Source organism: Pituophis catenifer, unplaced genomic scaffold, assembly GCF_029215685.1.
Source record: "Pituophis catenifer annectens isolate HBS135680 unplaced genomic scaffold, rPitCat1.0.hap2 SCAF_3, whole genome shotgun sequence".
Lineage (NCBI taxonomy): Eukaryota > Metazoa > Chordata > Lepidosauria > Squamata > Colubridae > Pituophis > Pituophis catenifer.
This window is the reverse complement of record NW_027256883.1, coordinates 145,106,849-145,127,134: the sequence shown is the minus strand read 5'-3', so window position 1 is coordinate 145,127,134 and position 20,286 is coordinate 145,106,849. Positions and strand designations below refer to the sequence as shown.

General features: G+C 37.5%; 1 protein-coding gene and 1 pseudogene across 1 annotated transcript in view; one reads left to right on the top strand and one right to left on the bottom strand.

Moving 5' to 3' along the window:
* The window catches only part of ANKRD13C (ankyrin repeat domain 13C), a 28,304-nt gene extending 26,671 nt beyond the window's left edge, over window positions 1-1,633 (bottom strand). The window contains exon 1 of the mRNA XM_070941269.1: window positions 1,109-1,633. Within this exon, the coding sequence (XP_070797370.1) occupies window positions 1,109-1,472 (364 nt within the window). The 5' untranslated portion in view covers window positions 1,473-1,633. The remainder of the gene's footprint in view (window positions 1-1,108) is intronic.
* Window positions 1,507-12,882, top strand: LOC139315058 (E3 SUMO-protein ligase KIAA1586-like; annotated as a pseudogene).
* The last annotated feature ends 7,404 nt before the right edge of the window (window positions 12,883-20,286 follow it).

Below are 20,286 nucleotides of genomic sequence, written 5' to 3'. Positions count from 1 at the left end.
CTAGGTAACATCATTGCCCCTCATTTCAACCCTGAGCTACAAAGGTAGGTAAATTGAGGACCCAGTTTGTGGGGGCAATAAGCTGACTTTGTATAAAATATACAAAAGTATGAAGGCTATTGCTTAACGCACTGTAAGCCGCCCTGAGTCTCCGGAGAAGGGCGGCATATAAATCAAATTTTTTTTAAAAAAAATTCTCCTTTATGATCAGTAAAAAAATAAAACAAGATTGTAGAAGGGAATAATAAAGGCTTAGTTATTAAACCTACATTTCTGATTAGTACATTCTCTTTGGACTTGAGACATTTATTTAAAGCACTGATTAGGTAATCAATTGATTTCTGTCAACAGAATATAACTTACATAAATGTAAAGAGTTAGGAGTCTAGAATGGGAAAAAACCCTCATAAAATGATATTTTCTTTTTAAAGAAGAAAAATACTCCATCAACGTCGTTGTGTGCAATTTGGGATTTTTCAACAAGAACTTTACTTCTTCAAAAGCACAGTCACAAACGTACTTTTGCCAGAAACAATCCTTCCAACAATAACATTTTCAGCATTTAAAATAGCCCATAATCAGGTGGGTCATGATCTGAAACACTACACAGGAACAACTTGAATTTTAAAAAGCTTAGGTTCCTAAGAAGGTTCTGTTTGGAAATTCTCAAAGATTAAAATTCAGCCGCATGCTTTCCAATAAGAGATAAAAAGATCCGGTCTAAGTATTAGCTTCCCCATCTGAAAAAAAGTGGAACCTGTGCTTGTAGGCAAAAGAAAGGGAAATTTGGGTCGGGGAAGATTTGGAGGGAATTAGTTATATTTGATTGTTCAGGACAGTAGAAAGGACGGTCCCCTCTTAAAAGAGAGTTGTAACTCGAGGGATGCTGCCAAATAAAGCAAGGGCAGGCACCTAATTTCCCCTGGAGACGGAGAACTGAAGATTAGGGACAGGCAGAATTCCTACCAGTGGGTTACCAATAAACCAGGGGAATCAAAAAGGCGACGATCCTGGAGCCCTCTTCCCCAAAGCCACGGGTGGTATGAAGGCGGCTCTCTTCTACCTCCCCGGAGAAACGAAGCAGGGAAAGGCGAGGCTGGCCCCTTACCGTGGTTATCCTTGAGGCCGATGATGCCCTGCGTGCGGATCAGCGCCGACAGCCTCCTCACATCCCCCTTGAAGACGCACTCGTGCACGGGGAACTGCGCGCTGGGGGGCTTGATGGGGTCGAGGCTGGAGGCGGCGAGGGAAGAGCTCCCGCCGGACCCTCCTTTCAGCGGCAGCCGGTGATGGTTGGTGAAGATGCGGTGGGTCGAGCCGCGGCCGCTTTTGCCGCTTCCCGCCCGGGCGCTTGTGAAAGCGCCTCCGCCAGGCGCGGCCGCCGCTTCCTCCTCGCCGGGCCCCAGCAGGTCCCCGTCCTCCTTGTTGGGCTTGTGATCCTTGCGCAGCGAGCGCAGCTTCTCTCCGGTCATCGCCAGCGGCGACCCCGGGCGTTGGGGGGCCACGATGAGGAGACACGGAGCTGCAAAAGCCGCGGAGGGTTCGGGGCGCTCAGAGCCGCGGCGGCGAATCCCGTCCCGTCGGCATTCCCCCAGCCGGGGACACTCCGCGGGCGGAGAACCTCTGAATCCAGCCGAGCTTTCTTACGGAGTCACCTCCACCACCACCTCCTCCTCCGCTCGCCGCTCCGCTCTCACCAGCTCGACCGCGCTGCCATCTTGTCGGGGGGAATCTCGCGAGACGCGGAGCGCTCGGACGAGCGAGATCACAAAAGGTATCGCGAGACGGTTACCCCTAGAGATGAGCGGCGGGGAGGAATTCCGGCGCGGGGGGGGGGGAAGGGGTAAAAAAAACTGTCGGTCACGTGGTTGCGGACAGCAACGGTCGGGGACACGCCTCCCGCCTGGGCGGGGCGGGAAAGCGCGGGAGTCTCGTAGAGCGGGGAACCTGCTGTTGAACGGAGGACGAGGCGTGGGAAAGCCGCGTTTGGGCGGAGAAAACGGAGCGTCGGAGTTACATGCCCCGCGCACTGTTTCCAGCCTAGCAAATTGGGCATCTTCCACGAATACGGAGCATCGGAGCGGATTTGCTGTTGGGAGTCCCCACCTGGAGATACAACAGGAGGAGGTGGACTGAAAATCAAGCTCGGAGGAATCGGGTGTACTACTAGTTAAGGTACGATAAATTTCCCCTCCCCGTTTCTTAAAAATATAAAATAAATAAACACTGTAAATAACTGAAGTTCCTTGTTCTTGAATCGTTCCTAAGACTGCCTGGGCTGATCAAACAATCATTTAACCAAGATACCAGAAGTGTTTTTGTTGCAATATTTTCAGGATCAGACTCAATAAAGATAATAGAAGTTAGAGATTTAAATATATTTCTCTTTAATCATAATAGGCATTCTATATTCGCTGAATATTCAAGATAGAAGCAGTGAAAATGGGGAGGATGGCTCCTTATATATACAAGGGGTGGAGTCAGGAATGGGAGTGGTAAATTATGAATACATTAAAGTCCAAAGAATAAGTTAACCCCTGATGTTCCATATATACATTATTTACACATTAGAGAATAAGGCATTTACATCTGACAAATCCCCCTCTAAATGCCGGTTCGTTATACAACACCAGTTACATTCAGATTCAGGACAATATAATACATATAATTTAGAAGTTAAATATTTGTGTTGTTTAGAAGGTAAGGGTTTTGTTAATATGTCAGCTAATTGTTCAGAAGTATCACAATGTATTGCTTTGATGAATCCGTCTTGAGATAGTTGTCTCACGTGCTTAAACTTTATATCAATATGCCTGGACCTTTGTCCAATTGCATCGGATCTAGATATTTCAATGGCCGCTTTATTGTCTTCATGCATAATAAATGGTAAAGTAGGTTTCTTCCAAATATCTGTGATCAAATCATTGAACCATACAAGGTTATTTGCAGCTTTAGACAAGCAAACATATTCCGCTTCTGTGGTAGAAGTGGCTACCAGTTCTTGTTTACCAGTATACCAGTAAACTGGACAATTGTTCAATAGAAAAACATAACCAGAGGTACTCTTTCTGCATGATGTATCACCAGCCCAATCTGCATCAGCATAACAAGTAATTTTTGGTTCTTTGTCATTATTGGGTTCCAATATTAAACAAAAATCTAATGTACTTTTTAGATATCTTAAAATTCTTTTGACAGCTTCCCAATGATACAAGGTTGGTCTGCTAACATATCTTGACAATAAATTGAGAGGTAATGCAATATCTGGCCTAGTCCAATTAGATATATAAAGGAGTGAACCTATAACTGATCTGTAAAATGTGTTGTCTTTAAACTCAGGGGAAGATTCATCAATGTTTCTGAGAAAATCAGTTTGCATAGGTGTATCACATGTTTTGGCATTATTTAAGTTACATTTGTTTAGGAGTTCAATGATTTTATCTTTCTGAGTAAGTTTGAATCCCCTTTTTGTTTTGTTAATTTGTACACCAAGGTATTTGTTCACTCTACCTAGTGATTTCAATGAGAAGTGTTCGTTTAACTTATTTACAAAGATTTCCCTGCTCTCTTTATGCTTTCCAATATATAAAATATCATCCACATAAATTAATACAAATTCAATATGATCATTACTCTTTTTTACAAAGAAACAGTTATCAGCAGTGGTGGCGTTGAAATCCATGGTTTTAAGTACTTTTACCAAACAATCGTACCATCTTTTGCCAGATTGCTTCAATCCGTACAGACTCTTATTTAATAACCAAATTTCGTTCTTATTAGTGTATTGACTGTGTGGTGCTCTTACATATATTTCCTTATCTAATTTTGCGTGTAAGTATGCAGTCTGTATGTCATATTGAAACACGTCCAGATTGAGTGCAGATGCTACTACAAGAGCTGTTTTGACACTCTCTGTTCTCACTGTTGGTGAATATGTGTCAGTATAGTCTTCTGGATATTTTTGTGCATAACCTTGTGCAACTAGTCTGGCCTTGTATAAGGTATTACCTCCTTCTAAATTCTTAATTTTATAAATCCACCTGGTACCTATAATTGTTTTATCCTTAGGTGCGATCGCAGGTGTGAATACATTTAATCCTTGTAAACTTTCCATCTCTTTTTCCATAGCTAGTTCCCATTTTTCTCTTTCTTCACGGGGAAGTTTCAATACTTCCTCATATGTATTAGGTGTTATTTGTTCTCTATCCATATGCATTATGTAATCTTTGTATTTATTTGGTATTTGGTTTCTATTGTTTCTAATATTTCTTTCAGGTTTGCTATGGTTGTCATGCAAAAATCTAGCTTCCTTTTTTGTTAATGTGTCTGTCTTTATTTTATGCTGACTATTTGTCCAAGTTTTGGTTTTGTTCTTACTTTTGTTAATACTTTGATTTTCTGTTGTTCCTTCCTCGCAAGATATATTATCTTTGCTTTTATTAGGAAATATTTCATTAAGGTGCAATTTAGACCAATTGGCCTGCTCATGGAACACAGCTGTTCTGGATACTATAAATTTGTTATTATTATCAATGAATCTGTACCCTTTGGTTCCAGTTTCGTATCCCATGAATCTTAATCTCCTGGATACGTTTTCTCCCTTTCTCCTCAATTGTTTAGGTATGTGTACGTCTGCAGTAACTCCAAATATGTGCATGTGTGCTAATTTGGGTTTTCTATTGTACATCACCTCATATGGTGTCTTATTCACAATACTGGACCATGTCCTATTTTGAGTGTAATTTGAATAATGTAAGGCTTCTGACCAAAATTGTTTGCCTAAACCAGCATCCTCTAATGTGCATCTAATCATGGTTTGTAGTGTGGAATTCTTTCTCTCTGCAATTCCATTTTGAAATGCAGAAAATGGATTGGACGTGAAATGTAGCATCCCTCTATCCTTTAACCATTGGGAGAATTCTTTAGACATGAATTCACATCCCCTATCTGTCATAATTTGTTTTATTCTAATATTATGTTGTGTTTCTATGCGTTTGTAGAATTCTTTAAATTTCTGAAAGGTTTCATCCTTGTGCTTTAATGTGTAAACAAAACCATAGCGACTGTAATCATCCACTATTGTTAGGAAGTAACGTTTTCTATAGGTAATTGATGGAGTTAATGGACCAACTAAGTCCATATGTACCAAATCAAAAATATTGTTGGTTGATCTGTTAGATTTTTTTGGTTTGGGACTGGTTTTTAGTTTGGTGGATTTACATACTGAGCATTCCAAATAATTTTCACAATTTTTTATTTTGACACCTTCTGCGTGTTCAGTCATTTTTTGTACTACAGGAAAGCTTGCATGTCCTAACTTCCTATGTAAGATGTGAGCACACTCATCATGAATTGGTTTACCTATTTTTGGTTTCTTCTCATTGTGTGTATTTTTGTTATCATGAGTTATTTTACATTCATCATTGTCACTGTTACTGACATTTTCATCATCTGCTTCAATACAATCTTCCATATTTGAATCAATGTTATGTAACCATCTTTCTTTGGTTATCAGATAGGGTAGACCCCCTTTTATCATCACAGTGCCTACATTTGTTTTGTTCTTTTCTATAGTTGCTTTCCCCTTTGAGAAAACTATATTGATGTCAGATTCTCCGCTTAGTTTTATAGCACTCAGTATGTTGTGAGGTATTTCTGGGATTAATAATACCCCCTCTATTTTCCCTAAACCAGGCAAGTTCACATTTCCTCTGCCTAATACTTGAACCTTTTCTTGATTAGCTACCTTTATCACAAACTTATCTTCTGTAAATGAAGATAATATACTTTTGTTGTTAGTGGTGTGATTTGTTGCACCAGAATCAATAAGCCAATTATTGTTCTCATCTTGTTGTGTTCTGGTGCTGTCTTGTTTATTTAGCCCATTTAGTGACCCAGATTTTCTCTCTTTTGAATTTTCTCTACCCCCTCTACTTTCTCTGTAATTTGGTGGACTTCTATATTTGTGTCTATCTGTGGAAGATTGTCTGTGATTGTATTTGCTCCTATATTCTGGTCTATGTCTCTCCCTTGGGACTTTGTGACAATCTCTTCTACTGTGTTCCCTGGATCCACAATTGTGGCATCTAAAGGCCTCATTATATTTATCTTGAAAGACTACTTTCCTAAAAGATTTGTGTTCTGTTTGGTTACTGAAACGATTTTTTCTTGAATTGTCTTCTGCTATCAATTTGTTAGATAGACTTTCTATTGATAAATATCCCAAATTAATGGTATCTAAGTGTGACATAAAGCTATCCCATGATGGATCAAGTGAATTGATAATAACACTTTTCATTGTTTGATCTGAAATCACTTCCCCCCTCAATTGCAGCTCAGCTCTTATTTTGTTTAGATTTATCAAATGCTCACTTATAGAAACCCCTGGTTTCACTCTAGAAGAAAAGAAATCCTTAGACATTCTTGTGGTTGTGGCTACGCTATCGCTGTGAAATAGATTAAACATGCATTGAATTATTTCTGATACAGTTAGGTTTGGTTTGATGCTATGATACATTGCAGGAGACACGCTAGAAATTATTATGAAAAATGCTCTATGATGTAAACAATCTATTTTTAAAGTCCAAGGTCTTCTTGGAGGACTAGTTATAAAGAATAGTAAATTTTCTTTCATAAAAATAACCTGAAGCTGTTGGTACCACTCTTGTAAATTAATGCCATCAACTCTAAGTTTTGGGAAGTCACTGGGTAAATTCCCTACATTATTCTGTCCATTACTTACAACCTGAGGCAGTCCGTGGTCTCTCAAGTGCAGGAAATTACAGAACGGCATTGGGATGCTTGTAACGAGTCTGCGCGGTTCTCTGGCCAGTTCAAGTCTTTCGGGGCCGTCTACGTAGTTTTGCACATGCGCGTTGCTCATTTCTTCTTTGGCGCCGTTGTGGAAGGTTCTCTCCATTTCAGCTCTCTCGATCCGCTCCTCTTCAGATGAGTCGGTCTCTGGCTCGGTTTTTGGGGCTTTGGTGATGGCGACGGTTCTTCTCTTTCTCTTGTGTGCGCTGGCACTCGATTCTGTTTGCGGTGTAGGACGGAATCGGCATGGCTCTCTGGGCTCGGGTGTCGTCGTTTTCGAAGTCAGGATGGGAGCGTGCAGGTCTTGAGTTGTCGGTTTGATTTCTTGCTTCTTTGTTGATGTCTTGGAAATTTTCAATCTTGGCCCAAAAGCAGCAAAAAGCGTTTTCATTGCTGACTTTACTTGAGACTTTGTTAAATCGTCTTCACTTTCTGATTTTGGTTCATCTGAAGAGTTTGAGACTTCTTTTTCACTTTCTTCGTCTGATAGCGTTTTTCGCGCCAGAAATTTTGAACTGAGCGTTTTGATTGGCTCTGCTTCACTCTCTTTTGAAGTTCGTTGAAACCAAGATGGCTGCCATTCAAAATTTCGCGCGATGTCACATCTTTTCTTTTTTACAACTATTTTCTCAGTAGTCATTTCACTCACAGTTTTTTGATCTTTGGGTTTTTCTTTAATGACGTTTTTCTCTCTCGCTGCTCCGCTGTTTCTCAGCATCTCCTGGAGGTCCGCGATGAGGCTTTCATCATTCTTTTGGCTTTTTAGTATCTTTAATATCTCTGACCTGAGTTCGTTATTTTCTATCTCGATTTCTTCCTGGTCGTTATTTTCACTCATCAGTTCTTCTTCTTCAGTGGTGTATTCTTCGGATTCTCTCGAAATCGCATTAGTGGATTCGTTGATTGTCTCTTGATCAGTTTCTATTTCTTTGCTGTAGGCCCTGGTGTTGGGCCTATCTTTCTTGGACATTTTTAATTACTTATTGAGTCAATTAACCATCCTCTGCTACCAGCTTGTTGCAATATTTTCAGGATCAGACTCAATAAAGATAATAGAAGTTAGAGATTTAAATATATTTCTCTTTAATCATAATAGGCATTCTATATTCGCTGAATATTCAAGATAGAAGCAGTGAAAATGGGGAGGATGGCTCCTTATATATACAAGGGGTGGAGTCAGGAATGGGAGTGGTAAATTATGAATACATTAAAGTCCAAAGAATAAGTTAACCCCTGATGTTCCATATATACATTATTTACACATTAGAGAATAAGGCATTTACATCTGACAGTTTTGTCATGCCCTGCGTTTTAGAAAATGTGGTATAAGTCAGGGGTCTCCAACCTTGGCAACTTTAAGACTTGTGGACTTCAGTCTTAAAAGTTGGCAAGGTTGGAGACCCCTGATATACAGTAGTGGCCAAAATTGTGGAAACCTTTTGGGAAAAGTGTATTTTTTAGGTTTGGAGGCTAATAACACACTTTTTTTTTTGAAGTTTCAAGATAATCATATTCCACTGCTGAAATGCCCTGGGAATAGCCCCGACCTTAACCCAATTGAAAATCTATGGAGCCGACTAAAGAAACTTGTTAGTCAGAAACGACCCAGCAATACAACCCACTTAATAGAAACAAACATTCAATCTTGGTTTCACATTATAACAGCTGCAGAACTAAAAGACTTGGTTCACTCCATGGGAAGACATTGTAAGGCCGTAATTCATGCTAAAGGTTACCCAATTAAGTATTAACTGGTGATAATTTTTGTATATCTTGTTTTCTCTGTGTTTCACTTTTCTTCTTTATACTGTAACTGCTATTCTAATAGCAAATCCTTCATAAAAGTTATTGCATTACATTCTAGATTAAATTATCTTTCCATTGATATATAATTATATGATACTACTCCAAAAAAAAAAAAATGGTGCTATTAGCTAGTTTTAGAAAATACACTTTTCCCAACAGGTTTCCATAATTTTGGCCACTACTGTAAGTGATGTGGGATTCAGCCAGTTCCTACCGGATCCGGCAGAACTAATACCTAATTTTCTGTTTTGAGTTTGGCAAACAGGTTCCGAAATGGCCAGACTAGAGTGCATTCAGGTGCTTCCAATCCCTTGCTTGCTGCAATCTGGCTTTGAATGCAGGATAGCCTGTCTTCTCAAAAAACCGGGGTGGGGGTTCCTGCTCCTGGCTTTTTGTTCCCAGACTGTTTAACTTTCTTTAACTTGATTTCCTTGCGGCAGAATGTGAAGGATCCGCATACTGATATTGATGTAGTTTATACATATTGTTTGAATCATGATATTTTATTCTACTTGAGCAATATTCTACTTGAGCTTATTTTTGTGACATATTTTGTCTTGTCCCAACTGTTGGCTTATCTTTTACAAATTTTTCTTTTGTTGAAAGGTTTGAATTTCCTAGCTGGGAGACACAGTGGAAGGATTCAGACAGAAGCAGTTGCGTGAAAGCCAGAACCTTTTATTTTTGTTTCTTTCCTGGGGCTAGCTAACTCTGAACTGTAAGTTTTTATATCCTTTTCCTTTGTGGTTGGCTTCTATGACTTTTGTGTGGTCCTTTTGTGTTAGTTATTGGTTTAATAGTTCCAATCCTGGTCTCTGTTTGTTTTCTTCCTTAAGTACTGTTTTTTATTAATCCAATCAGCTTTTTCCAAGTTTTTAGAACTAATCTCTTGTGTTTTCTGCAATATCCCAGACCCTTTGTTTGCTCCTAGTTTAATGACTCTTTTCCTGCATGTCCTTTATATTGTATGTGTTTGGTAATGGTGCTGGTCCTTTTAAATGCTTTGTTTTCAAGTATGCCTGGCATTTTAATTACTTTGGCTTGGTTTTTTTCTTTGGGGTATATGTTTAAATGTTTTTTTCTTATTCTAATGTGTTTATGCTTCAATTTTTTTAGCAGTTTCTAGTTTTCCTATTCTAGTGGGTTTAAGCTTCAATTTCTTTAGCTTGGGGTATTTTGCTTTTGGGTGCAGTTTCTAGTTTTCTTAGAGGCTTCTGGTTTGGCTCTGGTGATACCGCTTTAGAGGCTTCTGGTCTTGCTTTTCTTGTGACTACACTGTCTTGGTGTGTTTCCCTTCCTACACCTTTTTCTTTAGATTCTAATTATTGCCTATTCTTTATTCTATAATTTATTTTTTATTTTTTATTTTCAAAGAACCTTTATTAAAGTTTAAAATATTTAAATACAAATACATCTGTAACGAAGATACGTCCATAATAATTGTACAATTCAGTATTGTTCTGACAGTACACAAATCTTAACTCTATTCATATATTCCCAGATTTTCCTACTTGATCAAGTATGTGTAAACACAATTTATGTCTTATTTTGATCTATATATTTCCTATTTTTATTTTCTATCCATTGAGACCAGTTTTCCCAAGTTGAGTAATATTCTGGGTCTTCCTTATTATTTAATTCTATAGTCAGTTTGTACATTTCTACACACTCAAAAATTTTCCGGATTATTACACAATCTGTCAGTAGAGTGGTTTATTCTATAATTTCATCTGGTGATTGTAGTAATATGTTATAAAACTTTGCATTCTTTATTATATATCCTCGCTTGATTATTAATACATAAACTTTTCAATACGTTTTTGTACAATATCTTGTAATCTTTGATAAAAGTCTGTAAATAATATTATATATATAATATTATTATATATATTTTATATATATATATATTTTATATATATATCTTTTTTCTTTATTATATTTTTTTATTATATTAAACATTTTTTTTAATTTTTTTGCAGTAGCCCTTCAAAGGATGAAAAGGCAACAGAGTTTGACAGATATTTTCAATAAGAAACCAAAATTGGAAACAGTTGTATCAGAATTGGCCTTGGATGGTACAAAACAGTCACAAGCACAACCACTCCAACCTGAAGAAAGCAGCATGTCAATTATTGAAGTAAAAAACAATAACTCCAAAGTTAAAGAGATACAACAAGCTTCTCTAAGGAAAAAAATGAAAGAAAATTTTTCATCAAAAGCTCATAACATTGGTAAAGAGAACTTAAAACAATGTGAGCAGGATTCAGTAACAAAAGGAATAGATAAAATGAATGAAAAATATTTACATACTACTTGTAGAGTATTTAATACAGTTTACAGCCTAACAAAAAGATGTAAACCGTTTTCAGACGTAAAAAAAGAGATAGAAGTGCAAATTAAAAATGGATTAGATATGGGAATAGGATTACATTCACATACAACTGCTGTGAAAATAGTTGATTTCATTGCAAAGGAAATTGAAAATTTTTTTTACTAAAATTATTGAAAATAATTTGAAAATATGTTTGATTATTGACGAAGCCTCAATGATACCTTGCAAACCAGTTGTTACAGTTTTCTTAAAAGTTGAGGATTCAGTTACATCGCCAACAATTTTCGTTCAGCTAGTTGAATTGGAAAAGCTGCAGACACAATATGTTCTTCAGTTACGGAAAGTTTAAATAATGTTGGGCTTACTAAAAACTACCTAGAAAAAAATTTAATAGGATTTTGCTCCAATGGTGCCAGCGTTATGCTTGGGAGAAAATCTGGAGTGAGCACTAAGATAGCAAAAGACTTTCCAAACATCATAATATGGCACGGTTTAAACCATCGTCTCCATTTTGGTTTAGATGATTTGATAAAGGAAATAAAGCAAGTAAATAATTTTAAAATATTTATTAATGAGATACATACTATTTTTCATCAATCCAATAAGAACCAAATTGAACTTACCAAAATATCCGAACAACTTGGAATTGAAATTATAAAGATAGATGGAGTTTTGGAACCAAGATGGGTTGCCTGTAGTTTAAAGTCAACCTTAGCTGTGTGGCATACTTATCCAGCGCTACATCACTATTTTTATTCAAATGAAAAGTACTTAGGTATGGCTGCCCGTCTTGAAAATATATATTTTATAACTGATTTGGCATTGATGATTGATATTTTAAACGAAATTTCTCTTCTTTCAAATGCACTGCAAGCAAGAAATCTAGACATAATAAAGGCTGAAAGACTCATGATAAGATCTATTAAAGCATTTCAAATGCTTGGAAAAGAAAAGGATCCATATGAAAAAAAAGTTGATGAATTAATTAGTTCTGAAACCTTCAAAAAGATAAAACTCAGAAAATCAGCGATATGTTGGGCTTCCTCGGGAAAGACTTTTAGAAAACATCGTAATGAATTTGGAAAAAAGACTAATGGATTGTGAATATTTAAAAGCAAGTTGTAGCCAATTTCCAGACAGTAATATATTACAATTTCTCAAATTTTTGGAGCCAGATTACTGGAATATTGAAGAAGTTGATGTTCCATGGCAAGCAGCTGAAGAACAATTGCATCTATTTAATGACATTTTTGATTACCAAATTGATTTTAATGATTATCGAGATTTCGTAGAAAATGTTTTAAAAAATTCCCAGAACTACACAATTCCTGAAAGTGTTCAAAGAGCTACAAATATTATCAGAACAATTGCTGTAAATTCAGCAGAAGTGGAAAAGGTTTTTTCAAAGATGAACATAATATGTTCATGGAAGAGAAGTCGCCTAGCTGTTTCTAATATATCAAAAACAATGACTTAGTCTAAATGGCCTACCTCCAAAGGAATGGGATCCTATTCCTACAGTGAAAAGATGGTTAAGGACAAATCACACAGCTGATGATGCTCGGATAAAAGCGAAGAAAATGGAAGGAGCCTTGGTAGTACAGTGTTTTAATGCACCCTGTTATTAACACAGATGCCTACAATTTCTGCAGGTTCGAATCTCTCCAAGGCTCAAGGTTGACTCAGCCTTCCATCCTTTCTAAGGTAGGTTAAATGAGGACCCAGATTGTGGGGGCAATAAGCTGACTTTGTATAAATATACAAAAGTATGAAGGCTATTGCTTAACGCACTGTAAGCCACCCTGAGTCTCCGGAGAAGGGTGGCATATAAATCAAAATTAAAAAAAAAAAGTGCAAGTTAGGAAGCCAATCAAGAAGCCATATGGAAATATCTTACACCACAGTTTTATTGTTTTTTGTCAGGTGTTTAATAATTTTGTATTAATATTTTAAAACTTAACAACATAATATAGTTTTGTGTACCTCTTATTGTTTTATTTAAATATTAAATGCATGAAATAATAAACTACCTTTCATTATATGGATTTTTAATACTTAAAATGGTCATTAGGGCAGAAAACTGGTTGTTAAATTATTTGAATCCCACCACTGCAGGTAGCCTTCAGCGTTCATGATGGAACCCAGAATTATGGTCGTAAGTCACACTGGTTGTTAAGTAGATCACCATATGACCACACATAATTTTACAGCCTTTGTTTGGTGGTTGTAAGCAAATGCCACAGTCATTAAGCGAACTCATTGTCTGCATTAGGTTCTTTTTTGCCAAAAACCAGAAGTAAATGTTCATATGTAGTCTATGTATTGGATCCCCATGTAAAAACAAAGTATTCATATAAAAATGATTAAATATCTAAAATATGTCTGCACCTAAACTCTTAATGCCTTTTCACCTGAGCTTTTGGAAGATGATGGATGCCCATTTCTTCTTTTCTGTTCCCCCCCTTTTTTTCTTGACCGTCTGTTCATTTGTGTTATCCTCTTTCTTTACTTTTTGTATTGTTCTTTTTTTAACATGTTTTAATCATAGTAAAACTACCCAGAATTGCTGGTAATTGAGCAACATATAAATTTAATGCAATGTATTATGGTTTGATGTACAGTCAGCCAGATGTTCAGACTGGATTTCGCATTTTTAGACACCTATCCAGTATTATATCTGGATTTGGCATTTTTGTCCACATGAGTTCTTCCCAAGGACCTGTGATAGACAGGTATAGTTTAATAATTTATTCTGAAATAAATCCAGCAAAAACTATAGTACAACATTCATATCCTATTATAATATTGAGTTCAAATAAGATGAAATCTTCAGTTTCCTGAATTATGCAAACAGAATAACTGGGATTGTTGCTGGTTGATACATACAGTAGAATATGAGTCAGCCGATGTAAAGGGATTCACATCAGAATAGTCAGCCTTAAATTCAACCTTCCTTGTCTCTCTTATAATTTATTTTATGAGACATACAATATTTTTGAGCATGCATGTGCCAAAAACTCGAGGAAAGAGAGATTTAATTCAACATATAATTTCCCACATAATTTTCTCTTCCTGTTAAACTAGTGTATGACAACAAATAGATATAATAACCTGGTCTGCTTTATATTTATTTTGCTAAGTAACAGCCCACCAGAACATATACACTGAGATGGTACTGAAATTAAGAAATAAAATTTTAGGATTATTCCAAGAATCCTTAAACAAAATCTCATTTATACACAGGAGTATGAAAACCTTTGCTGGTTTCCTATTAGATTGGCAGCCATACAAAACTCATTGTCATCCAGAGCAGCAAATCTTATTTTTTAAAAAAACCCACAGTACTAAGAGGATAATAAGCTCAGAAAACATTTTAAATTTGTAGTTGTGAAACCTCATTCAACAGTAGAACTTTTTTATTTTTGACCCTCGAGATAAAAAGTGTTCAGTAACCCATTGCTAAATGCTCCTTTCAACACTGAGTGAGTTACATGCATGCATACATACATACATATAGTTTATACTATTTATTTTTTAATGTACATACCTGTATTTTTATGTCTGTTGCTTTTATGTTTGTGTTTTTTATCCGATGGGTGTGTGCTGTGCTATGTCTCGCCTTTGGCGAGACAGGCAGCTTTACAAATTTGATAAATAACTAACAAATACATCAATTCTAGTTATCTGATAAAGCTATGCAATAATATGGATTTGAAGGAAACCTGCATGTATCACCTAAAACATGTCTTTCTTTCCATGGCAGCTAAGCAATTTTAGGAAAACTGATCATTGTAACTGCTTTTGGTTGTTCTGGTCTTTTTTTAAACCTAAAGTAATTATGCTAATTCCTGGAGTCTATGCATTTTAAGATGCCAAGTATAGAATTAAAAACATCATTACCTCAGATAGGGACTCAGCTTGGGGTAGAGGCTGGAGAGTAACTCATAAAAATCATCTCCATAAGTTACATTAAAATTCCTGAGATAAGGCAGTCTGTGTTACAAAACGGCTCTAAATCTCTTTAAGAAACTCCCTTCAGCTCAATAAAAAAAATAAAGGCTCCAAGAAATTGGAAAAGAACTCTACTTTCTTTGCTGCAAATCAAGCTCCTATCATTTTTCTATTGATAAACATCTTTTCTTGCAATATGAACCTAGCTAGAGTCTTTGACCATTCATATACCTTATAGAATTCTATTATTCCTGATTTCTTAGCCTCTTCACGAATGCTAAGACATTTTTTCAAATGGCCGTTTGAAGTCTCCTTTCCATACCCAAGCAACCACAGATGTTTTAGGCCTACTTCAAATAGGCAACTAACCTACCTAGTTTAAGAGTACAACTGTGCTCTCTCAGGTTATTTAATACACAATTAAAATGTAGCCCCACATTCTTTATGGACTGAATCCTGATTGTTTGAGGTAATGGCATTCCTCTTCTGTTGCTTCCTGCATTTTTGAAATCTAAAGAAAAAAACCAAGCTGGGGCCAAGTGCCAGACAATTTTTCAGTGGCTGCTGCCAAGGTCAGGAGTCAATAATTAATTTTGCTGTGACTGGTTCCAAGGGACTACTTTTGGGAAAATGCTATCAGAAACTGTCCTCGGGCAATTTTTCCCAATAATTCCAATTTTAATCTGCCCCGTTATATCTTTATCACTGTGGCTTTATTTCTTAATAAAGCAATTCAGATAGTCCTCCACTTGCAACAGTTCATTTAGTGGCCATTCGAAGTTGCAAAGGCACTGAAAATGACTTACGATGGTTTTTCATTCTTCCAACCTTTGCAGCATCCCCATGATGAAAATTCAGATGCTTGGCAACTGACTCATATTTATGACGGCTTCAGGGTCCTGGGTCATGCGATCACCTTGTGCAACCTTCCAACAAAGTCAATGGAAAAGCCAGATTCAATTAACAACAATGTTACTAACTTAATAACTGCAGTTATTCACTTAACCACAGTGTCAAGAAAGGTCGCAAAATGGGACAAAACTCCCTTAACAAATGTCTCACTTAGCAACAAATTTTGGGCTCAATTGTGGTCATAAGTCAAGGACTACCTATAGATGTGTACACGAAAGTCAGTCACATTGATCTAATGAAGTTTATTTCCAAAGAAGCAGATACAATTAGTTGTAATCCACTTTAAGATCAGTGATTGAAAACCTAATTATGAATTTGACTCATCATCATCTTGAACTAGATCTTTAAAACGAATACCATAGTACAATTCTAGAATATATATCAGCCCAGGAACCCCACTTATTTCAGTGAAATGTACTCCTAGGTATAAATATTTCAGCCTACCTTGCCAGTTGTTTTATCCAGTTCCGAGTTTAATCATATGTGATAGAGGGGAGGGGGATGTTGGTCACTATTTTTTGGCCCATAAGCATGTGTAGAATAGTAATGGCTGCACTACTTGTGATCCTAAAGAGGCTTCGCAGGGACTCTACTAAAATTAATTCTTTATAATGGTTTTGTACAACCTCAGGCATATGCAAACTAATCTGAACAGATGTTTCACTGAAATTAATAGAACTTGCATTTAGTAATATTGCTTAAGCATCACCAAGTGATGGCCCCCAGTGTTTTTATTGCTTCTATTCCTGCGCCTTTAGCAGCAAATAATATTCCTGAAGAAAAGTAACGCCTTTAAAAGCATGAGGAAACAGGGTTTGATTTTTAGTTAGTAAATTTGTTGCTAGGTAGCCAACAATACTCTTACTAAGTGGGTGGAATGTGAGACACTATTCCTTTAAGATTATTAGATCTGGAAATGAATATCTAAAAGAGATGTTAATAGGGAAATTCAATATGTAACATACCCATGCAGGTTTCATGGGTCAATGTTCTGCCCCTATTCTGTTAAATGCAAACTGCGTTTCAAGGTCTAGTAGAATATTTGGTGACCTTAATGTCAAATTACATAAGGCAAATCCCATCCTGTTGTGCAACATGAAGACACTGCCAACCACAGATGAAGGACATTGTTACTGTGCCAAATTGTGAGAGAACCATCATATTTTGCAACTGGGAGCTGGGGAAGAAAAAGTGGTACCACTTTCAATTCTCATCCTTTGATTGGACAATAATTACATGTTAGATACACACTATCTCTACAGGACACCATCTTAAGATACCTCTTGTGAACTGAAGATGTCCATACTTGCCATTATATTGAAACGAATTTTAAAAAATCATAGTAATCAATACATGTTCAAAGCAATCACAATGTGGTCTCTGTTGGAATGAAGTACAAGGGGTGTCAAGTTCTTTTATAAAGACAGGGCAACATTTGCAAATCATTGTTGCCAATGTCATTTACTTTTGATATAAAATAAGAGTAATATTCCCTGATCCTCTTAAGGACTGTTGGAAGGAATATTCTTCTGGGTTCAGTTTCAAGTGGGGGAAAAGACTGGAAACTGGAAACATGGTGGCTGTTTGGAAAGATGGTTTTAATGGTGGACAGGATCACATGCCTTGATGTTGGGTGAAGAAAGAAAAAGGGGCAAGATGCTGAGAGTGCCCTGGTTTTATGCCCTCTCTGGGCCCCACCATAGTGTTTCCTGTTCCTGTGTAAGAAACACACACTGATTTGATGGTCAGACTCCCAGGAGGTGGGAGTCTGACCATCAATCTTTGTAGCTAAAGTCTGTCTCCCAGGCTTTGTTGAGCCTTGCTGGCTGATGCAATCTCCCCAAGTGCCATGTGGTGAGTTCTGTTCTAGATGGGTAGAGGGCTAATCCTATCTTTGTTATGTAGAATGGATTGGCTCAGGCCTTAATGGCCCATTAACAAAGGTGGGGGGCTGAGTTTCTGCCTCCCTTTTAGGGGAAATATTCTGCCATTTTAATATTTCCTAAAATATTTCATTTTTCTAGGAGGGGGTGGGTGCTAACTTCCTACAGGATCAAAACAAATATAAACCTTAATCTACAGTTTTCCTATCACATCACATTACAGGTCAAACTGTATGATTATTTGTTTCTTTAAGAATTTATTTGCACAAATAATGTCCCATTACTTTTCGTTCTAAAATTATGGAAGATACTGAAATGTCTATGGACTTTCAAGTGCCACAGTATCATAAATAAATTGCAAAATAATTTTTAATACCATTTCACGAAATTAATGTTCCTCCATTGGAGCCTTGTCAGGCTAGCTGACAATTTCCCTACAATTTATTTATATTTTTAAAATACCCATCTTCCTCATAGAGTGACTCAGGCATTGTACAAAAAGACATTAAAACTATATGTAAATATAAAGAATAAATAAAAACAGGAATAGTTAAAGTTCAAAATGAAAAGGGCTGGGGAAGGGGCTTCAAGGGATAGCTGAGAGCTGAGCAAGTCAACAGAATTAAGTCTTAAAGCATTTAGCAAGGGGGTGGGGGGCTGCCTCACTTCTGGGAGAAGAATGTTCCAAAGAGGGGACAACAGCAAAGAAGCCTCTCTTCTTGGACATTCCCCACCCTAGAATTCTTGTTAACTATAATGCAGGATAACAATTTTCCATATGATAAATAAGGAAGATATACCATGAACCTGGAAAACCATTCCCTCTTATATTTTTACAATTGCCTGAGTGATTAATATGCAACAATTTTCAAATATAATCATATAAAATTTCATGAAATGGTAGTAAAAATTATTTTGCAACAGATCTAACAGACTAACAACAGATCCCACCTCCCCCCCCCATCCACATCTTTAATTGGATTGTAATATTTGGCTTGTTTTAACTTATTTATGGTTTTGTGTGTGTGTGTGTGTGAATGTATATATGTTCATACATATGTCTGTGTGTAAATATGTATGATACATATATAAAATTTATTGGCTGCCCATCTTACCACAGAGTAACTCTGGGTGGTTTACAATATACTGTAAACCACCCAGAGTTACCCTGCGGTAAGATGGGCAGCCAATAAATTTTATAAATAAATAAATGCTGTCATTGATACCACTAGGATTTCAAAAAAGAAAAAGCTGAAGTTGCTGTGTGCAGGTGCTTTTCTTTAGAATTGTAGTTGCTCCTGTCTCCATATGCTGAAACCTCCTATGCACTATTAAATGTTTAAAGTCTCCTAGCATCAAGGCATTTAATCTAATTAAACTGGTATATGCAGTATATATATTTAAGTTTCTAGGGCAAGCTCAGACTGTATTTGGCCATTGAGCAGGCTGAGCTGCATATTTACTCTCCTAGGAACACCACCCCCCAATAGTATTGGTGTTGTCTGTGGCTTCTTCCATTTGCTTCGACCTTCCTAAGCAACTTTGGGAGTTCTGAGATGGAGCAGCAGCTTATTAGTTACTCCAAGATGCCGAATACTGGAAGGGCAAGATGACATCCAGCACAGCATCCAGTGCTCTTGGGGATGGGCTAATATTGAGGTGTTTAGGGAAGGCAGGTGAGGTGCCAGATCCAAAGGGGCTTTCCTGGCCACCTACCAGGTCTGAGTAAAATTGATGCATGTATGTATTCGCTTTGTTTAGTCTTGACAAAACTTCAACAGGCTTCTATAGCCCTCTAATGCCTTCTCCATACTAGATGCTGACACAGGACTTGGTCCATTTCACATCCTTCAAAGCTGAGAATGCAGCATCTTCACTTCCAGCTGCATCCTGAGGCTTCCCCACCCAACTGGGTAGTACCAGTCCTCTAACTAATACATTGCCAGGATCATTGCCGGAACACGAAAGCAGGAGCTAAAGCCCTTCATCAAAGCCCTCAATGTTGTCCTTATCCAGCCTTTCCATTTAAGGCTGCAACCTCCGTCTTGCCAGCCAATAGCCAGAGCGGTCGGAGAGGCCGCGAGTGGCAGCTTTTCTCATTCATAAGATTTCTGCAATGGATGCGTTGCTTCTCGCCGTCCAAGCCTTTTCAGGATCATGATTAATTCAGAGACAGATGTCCATCAGGACAAATGCATTCTTTTCTCCTTCTTCCACCACACTCTCTCTCTCTCCCTCCTTCTCCAATAAATGATGACGTTACTTATTAAAGTTTCTTTGGAAATAGCCGGAAGTGAATTTTTAAAAGGGGGATGCACCCCAAGTCCGGTCGCACAATGGCTAAGACACTGAGCTTGTCGATCAGAACGGCGGTAGTTCGGCGGTTCGAATCCCTAGTACAAGTCTTCTGCGTGAGCAGGGGGTTGGACTAGATGACCTCCAAGGTCCTTTCCAACTCTGGTACTGTTACCTGTAACCTCCCTCACTCCAACACTGCGGGAAACAGCGAGATGCGGTGGAAGGAATCCCCCTCCGCACGCTCCGCCGGGCTCTTTCCCTACCCAGTCACCCGCGTTTCCTCCCTCCCTC